Here is an 18,804-nt window from a genome sequence, read left to right as displayed (position 1 = left end):
GATATACAATGGAGAAAAGACAGCTTGTTCAATAAGTGGTGCTGGGAAAACTGGACAGCCACATGGAAAAGAATGAAATGAGAACACTCCCTAACACCATACAAAGAAATAAACTCCAAATGGATTAAAGACCTAGATAGAAGACCAGACACTATAAAACTCCTAGAGGAAAACATAGGCCAGACACTCTCTGACATAAACGACAGCAACATCTTCTCAGATCTCCTAGAGTAATGACAATAAAAACAAAAATAAACAAATGGAACCTACTCAAACTTCAAAGTTTCTGCACAGCAAAGGAAACCCTAAACAACACAAAAAAACAACCCACAGAATGGGAGAACATCTTTGCAAGTGAAGCAACGGACAAGGGATTCATCTCCAAAATTTATAAACACCTTCTGCAGCTCCATATCAAAAAAACAAACAACCCCGTCAAAAAATGGGCAGAAGATCTAAACAGACAATTCTCCAAAGAAGACATACAGGTGGCCAAAAAACACATGAAAAGATGTTCAACATCACTCACTATTAGAGAAATGCAAATCAAAACCACGATGAGGTACCACCTTGCACCAGCCAGAATGGCCATCATCCAAAAGTCTACAAACAGTAAGTGCTGGAGAGGGTGTGGAGAAAAAGGAACCCTACGACACTGTTGGTGGGATTGTAAATTGGTGCAACCACTGTGGAAAGCAGTATGGAGATGCCTCAGAAAACTAAACATAGAACTACCATCTGACCCAGCAATCCCACGCCTGGGCATCTACCCAGAGAAAACCATGACTCGCAAACACACATGTACTCCGATGATCACTGCAACCCTATTTACAATAGCCAACACATGGAAACAACCTAAATGTCCATCGACAGAGCAGTGGATCAAGAAGAGGTGGTACATATACAGAACAGAATATGACTCAGCCATTAAAAGGAACGAAATACTGGCATTTTTAGCAACATGGAGGGACCTAGAAATTATCATGCTAAGTGAAGTCAGCCATACAATGAGACACCAACATCCAATGCTTTCACTGACATGTGGAATCTAAAAAAAGGACAGACTGAACTTCTTTGCAGAACAGATGCTGACTCAGACACTGAAAAACGTATGGTCTCTGGAGGAGACAGTCTGGGGGGTGGGGGGATATGCCTGGGTTGTGGTATGGAAATCCTGTGAAATCAGATTGTGATGATCATTATACAGATGTGATAAATTCGTTTGAGTAATAAAAAATAAATAAATAAATAAATAAATGTGTTCTGGTCAGCCACCTCTTCCTACATGATCAATGGCACAGTACCAAAAAAATTTTATAAGGTTTTTCTTTGGGTGATCCCCCCGCCTTGAATGAACTCCAAAGAAAAGAGGGGCCATCTTCCAGGGAGAGCTGATCAGAGAGAGAGAAGCTCTCTGAACATTTCTGTTCCATGAGGGATCATTGGCTCTATTATTAGAGAACATGCCTGGAAGGCTTACTCTTTGAAAACTGGGCAGGCAGCCTGTGGAAGACACACATTTAATTCAAGGTCAGCAAACCTTACCCAGTCCTTCTGCCTCAAAGTCCTGCCAAGGCTATGCAGACAATCTGGATGCTGCCTATTTTAAGGGCAGAGTTAATGATCTAATTGTAAACAAACAAAAAAGGTATAGCGGTCCCTTAGTTATCTGTGGGGGATTGGTTCCAGGACCCCTGTAGACTCCCCAACCCTGGGATGCTCAAATCCCTTGTAAGAAATGGCGTAGCACAGTGCCCCTGCGTCTGTGGATATGGAGCGGCCAACTGTGTATGAGCGCTTAATCATTTCCTGAATGATTTCTCTTGTGAAATTCTCCTATAATGATTTGCTGTTGGTAGTTATTATGCTGAAGTAATTACTACCCTCTCATAGTTTAAGACTTTTTTGGTTTTTGTTTCATTTTATTTGATTTTTCTCTTTTTAGGGCTGCACCTGCAGCATATGGAAGTTCCCAGGCTAGGGGTTGAATTGGAGCTGCAGCAGCCAGTGTACACCACAGCCACAGCAACACCAGATCCCAGCCATATGTGGGACCTACACCTGCAGTTCACGACAACAACGGATTCTTAACCCACTGAGTGAGGCCAAGGATCGAACCCACATCCTCATGGGTTCTTAGCCTGCTGAGCCACAGTAGGGACTCCTCATAGTTTAAGATTTTTGAAAAAAACAGTAGTGTTTCTCAGTGCTCTTCTAACTTGGTTTCCATGCTTTGCCATTATTTTAAAAATTATTTACTACTGTCAAAATATTTCATATGCATCTCTGGAATAAAAATCTCCCTACAGAGCTCAAGAGAGCTTCTCAAACTTGCTATGTGGAAATTCATGCTTTTATAGAAGCATAAAACACTGATATTTTCTAACAGAAGATACATCATAAATATGCAACATGAAAGCACAGCCAAGAACATGTATCCCTGAAAAACAAATAAACAAAACAAGCTGTTGAATTAGTTATGACTGGATGTTAGCAAGATTTCTGTTAATTTTTGTTTGGTACATCTTTATTGATTTTTGTTGTCTCAATAGCAGCAGATGCCAAAAGTTTAAATTCATATTCGTGGGGGAAAATGGTTAACCCAGGACAATTTCACCTAAAAGCTTAGCTTTTAAGGTGGGAAAAGACCACTTTTATTGCTAGTTTGGTCCAAGTGTGAGAGTACAACTAGTATCCAGGAGACTAGTTGAAGAAGCCCTGTGCTGAGCCAACTGCAGAACTAGAGAGGTGGAGGTTTGTGTAAGGACACTGGGGGCCCACCCCGCAGAGGACGTTTCCTTAGGGGCCAGAGCCACGAAAGGAGGCCATCTATGCACGTTTACCTGACGCCCACAACTCCACAATCCCTCAGGGATTCCATGAAAACTCAGATGTTCTCATTTGAAAGTTTGTTTACAATCTGATTCTTCTCCAAACTTTTCCCGATGTACCAAAGGAAACAGTGAACCAGCCAGATGCTACCACAAAGCGGTGTCTCTCAATCCGTGAAACAGCAGCAGTTAAGCACAACACGTCCATGTCAACCACCAACCTAACCCATCTGGTTAATCTAAGGCTCTCTCTCCCTGAGGGTCAAATGGGAAGGCCCACAACGTTCCTGGGTTCCAGTTTGGATCACAAGGGCATTGCTGCTCTTATATCTGGATTTACTTAAGAGTTTATTGCTTGGCTAGGAAATGGCTGATCTATGCATTGTAGCAATCGACACTGAAGCACATGAACTATGGTGGAAAGACACTGGATTGAGCATTAGGAGATGGGGGTTCTTTGCCTTGATTTCTTCAGAGATATGTGATTAACTTTTCAAGGTAAATCAATATGTCTCAAAAAGTGTTTGATTCCAATTCAGATCCTGAAGCCAGACACCTTGGTTCAAATTCTGACTTCACTATTCACTAGCTGTGTGACCTAGAGAAAGATCCTCTCTGTCCTTACCTACTGCCGAGAAGTATTAGGAGGGTTAAATAAATCAGCACGTGTGAGGTGCTTAGAAGGGTGCCTGACCTACAGTAAACAGTAAGCATGGAGAGTAGCCCACATACACACGGGCACTACCATCTGTTCCTAACATTCTGTTCCACGCATTGGTGAGGGGCTGTACGCACGTGTAAACAAGCAGATCGATTCTGTTAATTCTCAGAATTTTTAAGAATCTTCGGGACTTGATGTCAAATTACTCAGGGCAGTGGCTCGCTAAACGGAACAGCATTGACAGAGTTTATCTGACTCTATTTAAGACTCCCATAAGCTATTGTTTACATCTTGAGGAGGTCTCTGAAGTAAGGCAGTGGCTTTGCAGGACGCTTATACACTCATGAAGGACGTGAGCAGAGGGCTGGAGAACCAATCTCACTTTGGTGCTGGGACCTCACAGCCTTGTGCTTCCTAAGTCCATGGAGATGGCAAGGAAGTAAAAGAGGGCTCATCATTAAGCAGACAATAAAAACACATTGAATGAACAGAGATTTTCTAGCATATTTTTGACACGAAATCATGAACATCTAATGCTACGCCTGTTAATTTGCTTTATACTGTAAAAATATAGATTCTATCCCATCATTTCCAAGAAAATGTCCGGTCTTTTCACTATCAGAAAATATTAGCACACGTCTGACTTTCTACAGATTAGAAAAAAAAAAAATTATACAACAAAAAAATTATTACAAATTTATTTATAAATTGTTGATAACAGTAGGTATTAGCCTCAATCATTTAAAGCACAAACTCTTTCCCGATTACAATAGTTTTGTCAATAATTTTTCAGTTAATAGTGTTTCGAGTTGTATAAATGTTCTGTAAACCTTTTTTTTTTTTCTTTTTGAGACACTGTAAGCCAAACACAAACATACGCAGGAAAGCCAGGGGAGCCAAACTTCCTTGTTTGCTGGGACAGTCCTTGTTTACATTTGTTTCAATATAAGCATTTAGCCTGCACCCTCTTTCACTCTCCAGTCTCAGTTTTAAAGATAAAATGTAAGGTTAGCCTAAGGCTGGCTTTCTTTGAGGACTGCGCTCTGAGTCTCAAAAGCTCCTAAGCACTGTCCTGAACCCATCGGTGTGAATACGCTTAACTATATGCTTACACGAAAGCCCCAAAACCAAGGACAACGTGGTGTTACGTATTTTGTACAGAGCTAAAGTCTCCTCCTCTTTATCAACTAGGCAAACTAATTTTTAAAACCAATTTATTGTATTTACCAAAGAATCTAATTTTTAGGACCCACAATAAGCTAGACACAGGATGACTATGAATTATTTAAAGGAGAAGAAATTTTTAAGAAGTCAAATGAGCAGTGACTCAAATGCCCCTTAAATTTTTTTTTTTTTTTTTTTTTTGTCTTTTTGTTGTTGTTGTTGCTATTTCTTGGGCCGCTCCCACGGCATATGGAGGTTCCCAGGCTAGGGGTTGAATCGGAGCTGTAGCCACCGGCCTACACCAGAGCCACAGCAACGCGGGATTCAAGCCGCGTCTGCAACCTACACCACAGCTCACGGCAACGCCGGATCGTTAACCCACTGAGCAAGGGCAGGGACCGAACCCGCAACCTCATGGTTCCTAGTCGGATTCGTTAACCACTGCGCCACGACGGGAACTCCCCCCTTGAATATTTTTAAGACTAAACCTACCTCATATAATCCACAGTCTAACTCTGCTGGTGATGCTACATAGATGGGACAGGGTACCACCAATTCTTGGTCTGATCCACGTCTGTACCAGAAAACCAAGCTCTTGGCAAATCTTTTGTATCAGGCACTTAATTAGGTTTTGTGAAATATTTTGATAAAAACCTTGAAACTCCTTTTAGAGAGGCCTATTTGTATTTGACTACCCTCCTGGATTGGATTCTAAACTGCAGGAGATGTGAGACAGACTCTTACTCAATTCTGCCCCCTCCATGTTGCTCAGTGCACTGTATTACACTTAGATCACTCTAATACTTGATGAGCTGAAATGCAGCAAGGACTAGCTAATGCTCTTCCCTTTGTCTTTTTTTAAAATGTGACCCATGGAAAAAGTGTCTTCATTCTTTCACTCATTCAAAAAATGTATTGAACACCTACCATGTGCCAAGAACCAACAATACAGAAGCAAACATGGAGCCTGTATTCCTGGGAGGTGTCTTTGAAACTGCAGGTTGCAACTCATTCAAGAATCCTGAAATCATTTCAGTGGGTGGCATCAGTATTATTTTAAATGAACGAAACATAATGGAAGAGAACTTCACACCACACAGAGCAAGATGTTTCTTGAATATGCTGGTTCCAGTTACTTGTATGTATATGCATTATGTAACACGTATATATATTAGTTGGTGTAGTATAAAATTGAGAGTCCCCTAAACTGCAGCTCAGTTTAAACCCAATTTATAATTTTTACTTAACTGCAACAGCTCTAAATAAAGCAAGTTAGACAACTCTGACTCAGTAAGATGTATGTGTCAGGGACTTAGCTGGACACCGGGGATTCAAGGATGATTAACTAACAGTTCTTGTCCATAAAGAACTCATTAAGCATGTAAACGCTCAATCACAATATGATAAGTGTTAAAACAGAAACATGTATATACATAATAAACTCAGAACTTGTTTTCTGGATGCAGCCCTAACACACTTTCACTTGTTCCGTCTTTCGTAACAGTCCACATAAAACATGTAAATGGCTTGGGGATAGTCGGGCAAGTAATTTGCTCACAAGGCCACCTAAATGAGTGGCTAAGCTATAAATGGAGCAACGCCAGACCCGAGCCACATCTGCGGCCTACACCACAGTTCAGAGCAACGGTGGGTCCTTGACCCACTGAGCGAGGCCAGGGATGGAACCCACACCCTCGTGGATACTAGTCAGGTTGGTTACCACTGAGCCACAACAGGAACGCTGCTAATTTTTATACACTTTTAAAGGTCCCTTTCCATTCACAGTTATTATAAAATACTGGCTATATTCCCCCTGTTGTAACAATACCTCTTTGAGCCTGTTTTAGATCCAATAGTTTGCACCTCCCCCTCCCCTCATAACCACTAGTTTTTCATACTGTGTCTACAACAGTCTGCTTTTAATGCTGCAGTCGGAGTGGCACTTTGTTCCGTGTAGTATAACTAACACCCCTCTCCATGACGTGAGGAGACTCCCCCAAACTGGGTTATAAAGCATTGCAACTGCTAAAAGCATGCAAATTGAAGCTCCTTCTAGTTTTACCATGTTCCAGGTACCAGTCTATGCATTTTCCATAAACTGACTCACACGATCCTTAAAAAACCCTATGAGCTAGGTACCATACCATTCCATTTTACAAAGAAACGGAAGCACAGAGACATTAGGTAACATTCCCAATGTCACATAGCTGAAACGCCGGAGGTAGGATACAAATCCACACGCAGCGTGATGCCACAAAGACAAAGAACGGCACTTCCCCACTTCTCCTAACAGACTCCACAGAGCGGTCGTGGCCGAGGAAAGGGTGGAAGACAGCTTCTTGCTGCCCCTGCTTCAGCCATGACTCTTGCCCACACGGACACTGTTGGTCTGAACCTGCGTGGAGGCTTTGGGATGCTCCCTTGCCACCTGGCTGGCTAGAGAGACCTGTCAAGACAGCAGAGCAAAGAGGGCCCCGGAGGTACACAGCCAGGCACTGGGTTAAAGGACAAAGCTACTGCAGGTGTCCAGCAGCATGCTGCTCCATCTTGCAGGCAGCAGCATCAGCAGCACTCAACAAGATGACAGAGGGGAGAAAGAAACTGATGCAGGATGGCAGGTCCCGGGGGAACTTCAGGTGAGTCCAACAGACCTTTTAAAGGAATTACTATGTACCAGGCCCAGCTCTGGAAATCAAAGAAGGCTAAGACATGGTCCCTGCCTGCAACCTCACTGCAGGGTAAAGTATTTAGAATCTATGCTGCTGCATTACTATTTTGATAGCCACAGACAAAAGAGCAAACAGGTCAGAATGAATGAGGATGGAAGTATTACAGTTCTTGCTTGCTTTGTTATTCATTAGCCTTTTAAAAGTAATACATTTTCTTAGAAGCTGATTTAAAAAGACATAAACCTTCAGGCTGAGAGCACCACGGTACAACACGGTGGACAGGAAATGAAGATAATACTGAAGTATTCCACTAGGTCAAATGGATAAGGAATGGAGACTACTACAGCATGTACCTAAGCTGACTGGAATGACACTAGAGGGGGAAAACTGATGGGACAGAAGACAGGGGTGACAATGCTGAGAGGCACGTCCTTGCATAGGAGAGTATGGGCTTCAGCACCCAGTGAAAGCTTTGACCTCAGACAGGGACACGGGCAATTTACTGCCATTCTGTTTAACGGGAGGGAGGTGAACAGGGTGGTGGAAGGATGAGAAAATGCTCTTCAATTGCTTTTTGCCTTTTTTTTGGTTGTTTTTAAATTTAAGTGAAATGAGCAGTGAAGTCATAGCTGAGAGGATAGAATGCGGGGAGAACGCAGGAGATGCCGGGTTGTCCAGCAGAGTGGGCAAGTAGTTGGCCAGAGAAATAGGGAAGCATTGCCAGATGGCACTGAGCGCCCTCTTGAGGTCTGTGGTCATGACTTCACAGTGAGATGGGTCTGTCCGGTTGTACTGATCTCTCCAGCTGCCTTTGGCTGCGGAGGTGTGGAGAGGCTGGAGAGTTCTACTTAACTACAGGTGCCAGACCCGCAGGACAGAGGGAATGACCATGATGGATGACTACAAAACCATGGGCCGGGGGAGGAGTCAGGGAAGGATTATGTTAAGGGACTGACCCACGTGACTGTGGGGGATGGCAAGTGTGAAATCCGCAGGGCAGGGCTGCAGGCTGAAGATTCAGGGAAGGAGATGCTGTGGCTCATCTGGTGGCAGAATTCCTTCTTCTGTAGGGACCCTCAGTCTGTTCTTTTAAGGTCTTCAACCGACTGGATGAGGCCACCCTCATTTTACAGGGTGATCTGCTTCACTCGAAGTCTTCGGATTGAAATGTTAATCGCATCTGAAAAATATCTTCAGGGAGTTCCCACTGTGGCTCAGCAAAACAAACCCGACCAGTATCCATGAGGACATGGGTTCGGTCCCCAGCCTTACTCAGTGGGTTAAGGATCCAGTGTTGCCATGAGCTGAGCAGTGGTGTAGGTCGAAGAGGCAGCTCCGAGTCAAACCCCAGCCTGGGAACCTCCATATGCTGCACTTGCAGTCCTAGAAAGCAAAAAATAAAATAAAACAAATAAAATTAAATTAAACAAATAAAATAAAATAAAATAAATTAAAAAACATCTTCACAGCAACATCTAGTACCATGGCCTAGCCAAGTTGACACATAAAATTACTCACTACAGAAATATTCACAGAAAAGGTTTAGGATGTAGGGGTGTTTTAAAAATCACTACCATTCATGAGTTCCAAAGAGCACAGTGGAAGTGAGTTCAGGGATGGGTGTGAGATGAGGATGAATAAAAAGAGAAACAGCACTTTCCAGGGGTGAGAGGTGCTACACGGTGGTTAAGGGCACTGAGGTTCGCGTCAGGCTCTCGGTGCAAGACTGTGCTCTGCTACCTATGGTAGGATTCTGAGCAGGGTCTTCAACTAAGCCTCGGTTTCATCATTTTTAAAATGGATATGAGCGTGTGGCTTATCGCAACGGCTGGCATACAGAAAAACACTCAAAAATCTTCTCTCTTACTATCATGGGAAAAGACTCAATACTGTAACTGTATCAACTCTCCCCCCAAATTATTCATAAATTTACTATCACTACACTTAAATTTTCAGAGAATTTTTTTGACAAACTGATTTTAAGTTTTAGTTAAAAAATGAATGTGCGAGAAAAAATAAAGAAAATTCTGAAAGGGAATAAGAGAAACTTATCACCAATTAACAGAACATTGTACAATACTACAGTTAAACACCTGTGTTGGTACAGGAAGTGGTACTAAATAAATGACCTCCTGCGAAGGTCAAGAAATAGACTTACATATCCACAGTAATTTAACACACAATAAATGTGGCATTCACCTCCAATTCACATGGGGAACCATGGATCATCCAATTAATAGCGTGAACTTTCCACTCAGGAACAAGCACGTGGATTATCTCTATAATTTTAGGCTAGAGGACGCCCTTCTAGAGATGACATTAGGCTGAAATGTCATAAAACTTTGCGTATATACCTAAAAGAACTGAAAGTAGAGACCTGACCAGATATTTGTATATCCATGTGCACAGTAATATTCACAACAGCCAAAAGGTGAAAGCAGAGAGTGTCCATCAACAGATAAATGGGTAAGTAAATGTGGTATACACACACAGTGGAGTATGATTCAGCCTGAAGAAGGAAGGCAATTCTGAGACATGCTACATCACAAGAACCTTGAGGACACTATACAAAGAGAACTAGGTCAGTTACAAAGAGATAACTATCATATTCCACTTACATGAGGATGCTAGTCAAATCCCTAGAGAAAGTAGAAATGGTGGTAACCAGAGACCGAGAGGAGGGTGAAGTGGGAGGCTGCTGTTTAATGGACAGTTTCAGCGCTGCAAGACGAAAAAGTTTGGGGATTGGTTCACAATAATGTGACTATGCACTGAACAACACAGCTAAAAACGGTTAAGATAAATAAAAAAAAAAACCCAAAAGACAAAAAAAAAAGTATGGAATTTTTTCAGGGTCTTACAAAGTATGTCTAAAAAAAGGAGAGGAACTCCCGTCATGGCTCAGTGGGTTAAGAACCCGACTAGAATCCATGAGGACTCGGGTTTGATCCCTGGCCTCATTCAGTGTTGGTTAAGGAGCTGGCACTGCCGTGAGTTGTGGTGTAGGTCACAGTTGTAGCTTGGATCTGGCGTTGCTGTGGTGTAGGCCGACCGCTGTAGCTCCGATTCGACCCCTAGTCTGGGAACTTCCTTATGCCAGAGGTGTGGCCCTAAAAGACAAACAAATAAACAAATATGACTTTGGTATTAATGTATACTATACTACCTTGGTTTGAAGGACCTGTAGTCATGCTTAGATTCTTAACATGTGTGCATCTGCCACTCGTAAAAAGTCTCCATGCTTTACTTTCGGAATACAGTTGACCCTTGAACAACACGGGGTCACTTTAATATATGGATTTTTTTTCCCCGGTAAATACATAGCCCTCTGTTTTTGCAGGTTCTGCAACTGTGCACACGGAGGGCTGACTATGAGACTTGAGCAGCTCAAGATTTTGGTGTCTGGGCTGAGTCCCGGAACCAATCTGTCATGGGTACTGAGGGACAACTGCACATCAAAATTTCCATTTTAAGTTTCTAGGTTAATATTTATTTCATGCCAAGTCAAGGGACTGCTAGATGGGAACTCTAAACACTTTGGGGTTTAAAAATTACTTTGCATAGACAGTGTGGTAGGCAGAATGACTCCTTAAGATGTCAGATCCTAGGCTCCAGAACCTGAAATATACAAACCTGAAATTTCCTATATTTCATGGCAAATGGACTTAGCAGATGTAGTTAAGGTTATACAGACTTTAGTTTAGATATTACCCTGGAATATCCTCGTGGGTCTCATCTAGTGGCAAGAACCCTTAAAAGCAGAGGACTTTCTCCGGATAGAGGTAGAACAGATGTGGTAGAGGGAGGCAGAGATATGTGAGGTGTGAGGACTCAATGCACTATTGCCGGTTTAAAGATGAAGGATGCAGAGGAGGAACCCAAGAGGCTTCAAGCATCTGAGAGAGGCCCGGACAAAAGAACAGCAAGGCCACAGCTACAAGCAACGAGTCCTGGTCACAATCGGATGGACCTGGCAGTAGATCTGTCCCCACAGCCCAGGCCAGCTGACACCTGGCTCAGCCTGCAGAGACCTAGAGCAGAGGAACCAGCTCACTCCACCTGAACTTCCGACCTGCAGGAGTGTGAGAGAAAAAAATCTGCACTGTTTTAAACCACCAAGTTTTCAGGAATAGGAGACAAGATTTATAGACATTGAATTCTTTTATATACTAAATCAAAAAAAAAAAAAAAGGAAAGAAAAGAAAAAAGAAGAGCATATACTGTCAGGGTTAATGTAGGAGGGCAGATTTATGACTGTCTTTTTTTTTTTTTTTTGGCTAGACTCATGGGTCACTGTTTCGTCCTTTCTTTCCTTCTTCCTTCCTTTCTTTTCCTTCTTCCTTCTTTTCTTTTCCTTCTTTCCCCAACCCCCATCCCTCACCCACTCCTTTCTTTCATTCCTTCTTTCATCTTTTTAGGGCCACACTGGCGGCACATGCAGGTTCCCAAGCTAGGAGTCAAACTGGAGCTGCAGCCACGGGCCTACACCACAGCCACAGCAATGTTCAGACCTGAGCTGTGTCTGTGACCTACACCACAGCTCACGGCAATGCTGGATCCTTGACCCACTGAGTGAGGCCAGTGATCGAACGTGCAACCTCATGGATACTACTCAGATTTGTTTCCCCTGAGCCATGACAGGAACTCTTTTTTTTTTTTTTTTTAAGGGCCGTGCCCACAGCATATGGAAACTCCCAGGCTAGGGGTTGAGCAGACGGGAACTCCATGGATCACAGTTTCTATGTCAAGTGGTAGGAGAGTCATCTGCCCAAGAAAGGTACTTGGTACAAAAAAACTAAGACTAGTTAATCTCATTAAAATTGAGGAACTGATAATGTTTTCAGAGGGATTATCTTCCAAGGAGTGACTAGGATCCAAACTCAAAAAATAAACAGATTAAGACCATTTCTTCAGTCTAGTTCCACAGTGTGTATATCATGAACTTTGCCAAAGGACAGTTGATATTTTTCCTACCCCATCCCCTTCATTTGGTCACCCAATTTCAACAGGAAAGCTGGGAGGGACTGGGAGTCTGGGGTTAACAGATGCAAACTATTGCCTGTGGAGTGGATAAGCCATGAGATTCTACAGCGCCGCACAGGGAACTCTATCTAGTCACTTAGGATGGAACATGATGGAGGACAACGTGAGGAGAAGAAGATATATACACGCGTGTGACTGGGTCACTCTGCTGTACAGTGGAAATTGACAGAACACTATAAACCCACTATAATGAAAAAAATAAAAATCATTAAAAAATAAAGCTAAAATTCAGCAATGTACTAAGTATAGGGGGAAAAAACCAGAAACAGACATTTGACACAACAGAAGTGGGATCAGATGACCTCTTCATGCAAGTTAAGCACTGGCACCCTTCCTGACAAAACTGCCTAGTTAAAATCCCATTCATTTGGTAAATATTTACTTACAGAACACCTTGTGGTGACTGGCCCTGTTCTAAACACTGGACACAGTATGAGGCTATCAAGGAACGTACAGTCTAGTGGGACACATAGAATCATCACTGACGCAGCAACGGAGATGCAGAAAGTACAACTGGGGCACGGAAGTTCAGCCCAGGCTGATGAATAAAGGCTCAGCTGTGGCCAGGAGGAGGAGGTTCTAGCTGATTGACATTGGCACAGGACCTTCCAGACAGGAGGAGGAGCATGCGTAAGCAACACTGAGCACAGCACAGCCTCTGGGGATAACTCGAACGTGGCACCGTGTGAGCACGCAGAGGGCACACTGGGGCGGGGGTGGGGGTGGGGGTGGGGGTGCGGCTCTGGTTGGAAATGGGCCTTCAGCACGCAGACAGGTGCCACATCACCAAGGGCGGCGGCGGACCTTATCCTGCAGGTGAATGGTAAGCAGAGGAATGAACAGTACAGTTATGTTTCGGAAAGTTTACTTGGGTCACAGAGGAAAGATGGATTAAAATGACTTATTTAAGTCATACTAGAGACTAAAACTAGTAAGAAAGCTATTATATTACAGAAGCAGAGGTAATGAGGGCCGGAACTTGAGAAGCAACAGTGGAAATGGGCATAAAGTGACCAATTTAAAGAGGATTCAGAAAGTAAAATATTCATGAGGAGTTCCTATCGTGGCTCAGTGGTTAACGAATCCGACTAGGAAGCATGAGCGGGTTCGATCCCTGGCCTCGCTCAGTGGGTTAAGGATCCGGCGTTGCTGTGAGCTGTGGTGTAGGTCGCAGACGAGGCTTGGATCCACATTGCTGTGGCTGTGGTGTAGGCCAGGCGGCTACAGCTCCGATTGGACCCCTAGCCTGGGAACCTCTATATGCTGTGATGCAGCACTAAAAAGACAAAAAAAAAAAAAAGTAAAATATGTGACAGACACCACAGGTTCCCAGCTAACTGCCTGCCCACAACTCACCGTAAAGGCTAGAAGAGCCAGACAGGCCCCTTCTCAGCTTCACCACAGTCACCAGGGAGCCAACTCTGGACCGTCTCTTGGGAAAGGAGGGTGGCTGTGGCAAGGCCTTCCCCGTCTATTCAAAAGAGATGGATGTGGAGGAAAGTCCTACTCACCTCTGTCTTCTCCTCCTGCTGACTGAGGACACTATGTCGGGTGCTGTGACAGTCACTTTACAACTAGGAGAGGACAAAGCAAGAACAAAGGCCAACATGCTGAGGACAGCAGAGTGGAAAGACGAAAAAGTCTTGGTCCCTGAGGACTGGCCGAGCTGCGGGGCTAATGCAGGGACTGTTTATTTCTGGCGTAAGTATCCTTCCAGTTCAAGCCACTCATTGTCAAGCTCTCTGTTACTTTCAAATAAAATTAACCAAACTAAGAGACAGGGCCTGGTGAGGTGCAGGGTTTGTAACAAAGAGGAATTTAAGTTTTGTTCCGAAGGCTCTGCCTTGGAAACTGAGAAGAAGGTGCCAGTTACCAAGATAAAATTACAGCACAAGAGATTTGCATCTTGGGGCTGGGGGGTGAGGCGGAGGTGGGGGGTGGAGGAGAGGAGGAAGGGTCTAAGGGGGGGAGGAGAAAAGGAAAAAAGTTTGTTCCTGGGCATGCCGACTTAGAGATATTATGGAATCAAGGGAGCTCCCATTGTGGCTCTGTGGCGGCAAGCCCGACTACTATCCATGAGGATCAGATTCGATCCCTGGCCTCGCTCAGTGGGCTAAGGGTCTGGTGTTGCCGTGAGCTGTGGTGTAGGCCGGCAGCTACAGTTCCAATTAGCCCCCTAGCCTGAGAGCCTCCATATGCCATAGGTGCGGCCCTAAAAGGCTAAAAAAAAAAAAATTATGGAATCACCCAGGTGAGAAGTTTATTGAGGTGACTCTGGAACTCTTTCAAACAGTCTGAATGAGATCGACAGATGTGCGGGAAGCCAGATCCTGCCCCAGCTGCACGGCTCACACTCCCTAAGGGAGACAAGAGACTCAGTGGAGTCCAGATAAAAACTTCCTAATGTGAAGAGTCCTAGAGAGTGTTAATCTTCTACTATGACTCTGAAGATGTACAGATACTCTTTAAAAGTAGGAAGAAAACGTTTTATAGAATGCATCTACAGACATTATCATATTACTGCATATTTTTATTTTATAAAAACTCCTTAGTAGCCAAGATAACTGGAGAAACCCAGTATCTGGATGGAGGACCAATGAAGAGCTTGTGCTAAAGTGACTACACCAGAGATGGGCGCAGCCACTGAAACCCCCGGCCTCACTGTGTGTGCTCGCAAATCAGCAGTTTTGAATCACCTCATTCCCAAGACGCGGAAAGTAACTCCAGGACAGGTTTTACCGGGGGATGGATTACTCTGAAGCACAGAGAGGAACCTAATCATTGAGAAGGCAGCAAGCAATAATTAAGCACCACTGAGAAAGATTAAGTAAGCTTCTGAGGGCTGGCGTATTCCTCCAGGAGAAGGAAGTTAATTCGGATGACCCCGAAACAATTATTTTCACCCGTGGCAGAGTTATGGAAGCACTGACCCGCAGCTCCCACCCTAGTGAAAAGGAAAAGCAGAGCAGGCAACAGTCTCACAGAGAAAGAGGCACAAGGATACACAGCAAGTGGTCCCTATAAACAGTGATTATAAGTGCAAATCAAAGGCTGATTTTCTTGTTTACAAAGCTGGGACTGGATAGGTAGCTCATGTACCAGGCCTGTATGTAAGGACAGACGGACAGATGCGGGCAATCCTCATCAAAAGCATTTATGACTAGCAAAGATAAAAGGACTCTGCCCTTGCCATCAAGCAAACATGTTCAAAAACCAAAACAGACTTGAGAAAAATAAGTATAATAGATACAAATTTTGTCTATCAACCCACTGGTCTTCATTCTAAAACCTAACTCTGAGCACACTGCTCCCCACCACGAACACTTTAAGAGGTTCCCTCCCGGCTCACAGCCTCCCTAAGCCCTTCACTCCAACCCCAAACTAAATGTTTTGTCCCCTTTCACGCATTCTATCTACACTCTAGCCATGAGGGGACCAGCGGAGATCCCCCACCCAACCCGTGCTTTCCCACTCCTGCCACTCTGTTCCCACTGACTGTTCTCTGCCTGTGGACATGCTGCCGGTCCTTCGGGCTTGACGTTCTGGAGCTTTCAGCATCCCCGATCCCACAAAGCACTCAGGCTCCCCCCTTTACATCTTGTTCTGCTCTTAGCAAAAGTAGGCTATTCTGTCTTGATTTGTTACTACTGTGACATTCTAAATTCCTTAAAAGAAGAGATAATTCACTTTGGTGACTTCTACAGGGTCATAACTAAATAACTGTAGGCTGCCAAGTTAGTGGCATAAAACACAAACTGAAAGCTCTCAAAAAAACACACAAGGACTTCCTGTTGTGGCGCAGCGGAAAGGAATCTGACGAGTATCCATAAGGACTCAGTTTCGATCCCTGGCCTTGATCAGTGGGTTAAGGATCCGGAGTTGCTGTGAGCTGTGGTGTAGGTTGCCAACATAGCTCGGATCTTGAGTTGCTGTGGCTGTGGAGCAGGCCGTCAGCTGCAGCTCCTAATCGACCCTTAGCCTGGGAACTTCCATATACTACAGGTGCGGCCCTAAAAAGCAAAAAAAAAAAAGAAAAAAGAATACACAAGCCTAGGTTTGATAACTCAGCTATAAAGACTCATATACCTCTGTTAGGAAGAAAAAGCAATACATAAGAAATAAACACAGGAATTATGCAGTGGAGAAGATAATGAAACAGACTGTGGTCTAGAAATTCTAGCTCCTACTTCGAAGTTATCAGGCCGGGTTTAACCCACCCTTTTGTCTCTCTCTGCTCCCTCTGTAACTACCTCCTCTGCAAAGGCGAGGTGAAGAATAAGATCTTTGTTGTCTAGTTAATACCTCTTCCTCTACCTTCGCAGATTCCTTTTAGACTCTGAAACCATGGCCCCCTGGCCACTGCAGAATTCTGACTTATAAAGGAGTGGAAACCATCTGCAAGAACAGGAAGACAGTGTTCTCAATACATCATCAAGGATGGTTTGTAACACTCTTCATGAATAAACAGTCAGATCACTGAGGGGGTGGGGGGCAAAGACACGGTAAAAGGGATATAAGAATTCTTGAAAAGTAAAGGCAACTACAGCTCTCTGCAGAAAAAGGTTAAATCTGGGGAATTATTTCTTAACCAGTCACAAAGGCCAAAGACCTTACAAAGCAGCACGATTTTCTAGCATCTCTAATTCTGATTATTCTTCTCTGAAACTTTTGCTACAGTGTTCCACTTTTCTTAGAGCCTACACCAAGCTATGTCCTACTCTCACGAATTCCCAGATTGCGGCATGGGAATTCTCTTCTACCCAAGATACGACACTGGAAATTTAAAAACTTAAAGACAATGCAAGAGAACCAAAACTTTAGGTCTATGAAGGAGAACAAGACTCCCGACCTTTAGTATTTCTGTTCTTTTGCATCCAGCAAAAACAATGATGGGAACGTTCGGTCAATCCGAAAAGAAATTTTAAACAACGCAAAGAGAGGTAACCGCTTACAAAGCAAAAACTAATCAACCCAAAGCCATACAAACCCAAGCATGCCTCTAACTGCAACAATAATTTTGTACTGGGTGTTTCAATGGCAAACCGATCCTTGGACTCGATTCTGTGGGCTTAGAATACACCAAAGGCAGATGACATAACAAACAAGTTCTTCCCGTCCCTCTCCTGTGGTCACGTCAGATACCTGTTGCATCACCCGGAAAGTGGTCTCCAGAATCCAGGAAAGGAGCACCATCAGGATCCCTAAATAAGGCAGCCGGACTATCTGCTGGATCAATTTTAGCCTCCATTCATTTTAATGAGGTTGCCTTGGAGGCAGGGGTGTGTTGGCTCCTGTTCACCTCTGAAGTCAGTCTCCAGCACAAGCGGTGACTTTTTGGACTTAAGAGGGGCTTGGGAGTTTCCAAGGACTTGGGCATGAACAGAGATGTGCGGCTCGGCAGGAGGAGAGGGGAGGGGAGAGCGGGCAAACCGAGTGGGAGAAGCAGGGCAGCCCCGGAGCCCCGGTGGTGGCGTGGGAAGTCCGACCGGCGACCTAAGCTTCGTGGAAAGGACTCGGCTCGTCGGCCAGGGAGTGGGGCCCAGCTCAAGGTCCGAGCCACGTCGGGGCACGCGAGAGGTTCAAGGCGAACCAAATCTCGGCCAAAGCCCAAGGGCAGCCTGGGCTACGCGAAAAAGCGCGCCGACGTCGGCGGGGATTAAGAAAATATTACTCCCCTCCCCCCACCCCGGAGAACTAAGCGGGAGGCGGCGACGCCAGGCAGGAAACGCGTGGGGCCGGGTCCGAGCCGACCGGCGAGAGGATGCCGGCCTGGGCCGGGCTCGGCCCGCGGGGGCCGTACTCACTCACCATGTCGTACACGTTGAGCACCACTAATTGGTTAGCCCCCATCCTCCTCCCGGCGGCCGCCGCCTCGCCCTCCAGCCGCTCCGTCTCCGCGGGGCCGAGGCCGCTCCCACCCCCGCGGGCGCCTCAGGGGGCCGGAGCCGGGCACTAACCGCACAGCCCGGCCCGTGGCAGCCGGCGCGGGAACATCGGGAACCGGGTCGCTCCCGGGAGCCGCGGACAGAAGCCTCTGCGCCGACGGGGCCGGACCGTTGGCGGCCCGCTAGGGCTCAGGCGCCTCCCCCGGTGGAAGACACGTGGGGGAAGGCGGGGCCCGAGCGAGAGGCGGGCGCCAGGCGCCCGGGGGCGGGGCCGGCCGGCGCAGGGGCTGGGCCCGCCTGCGCTCTAGCCTCCACTGCCGCGCTCGGATCTAAGATGGCGCAGCCCCCGCACCTCTGCGCCCGGGGTCCTAGAGAGACTACAGTTCCCAGCATGCAGTGAGGAAGCACAGAGGCGGAGCCTCAACAACCCTGGACGGTCTTCGCGGCGTGTTGCTAGCCATCGACTACAGCTCCCAGCATGCGGCGGGGGCCCGGTGCTGTGGACCAGGCCTCCCCAGGAGACTACAGCTCCCAGCATGCAGTGCTTGCGC

General features: G+C 45.4%; 1 protein-coding gene across 17 annotated transcripts in view; it reads right to left on the bottom strand.

The window, feature by feature from the left end:
- Positions 1-18,456, bottom strand: part of DESI2 (desumoylating isopeptidase 2) — a 50,985-nt gene extending 32,529 nt beyond the window's left edge. For 4 of the 17 annotated variants that reach the window (XM_013980076.3, XM_084978630.1, XM_084978627.1 and 1 more), the window contains exon 1: positions 18,177-18,453. In XM_013980076.3, the coding sequence (XP_013835530.1) occupies positions 18,177-18,218 (42 nt within the window). In that variant the 5' untranslated portion in view covers positions 18,219-18,453. 17 annotated transcript variants of the gene reach the window in all.
- Between the last annotated feature and the right edge of the window lie 348 nt (positions 18,457-18,804).

The sequence above is a fragment of the Sus scrofa genome, chromosome 10, assembly GCF_054392235.1.
Source record: "Sus scrofa isolate SSC_HxYL_T2T_F1_AM1 chromosome 10, Sscrofa_HxYL_maternal_Yorkshire_Landrace_v2.0, whole genome shotgun sequence".
NCBI classification, from domain to species: Eukaryota; Metazoa; Chordata; class Mammalia; order Artiodactyla; family Suidae; genus Sus; species Sus scrofa.
This window is presented reverse-complemented; position numbering and strand designations above follow the sequence as displayed.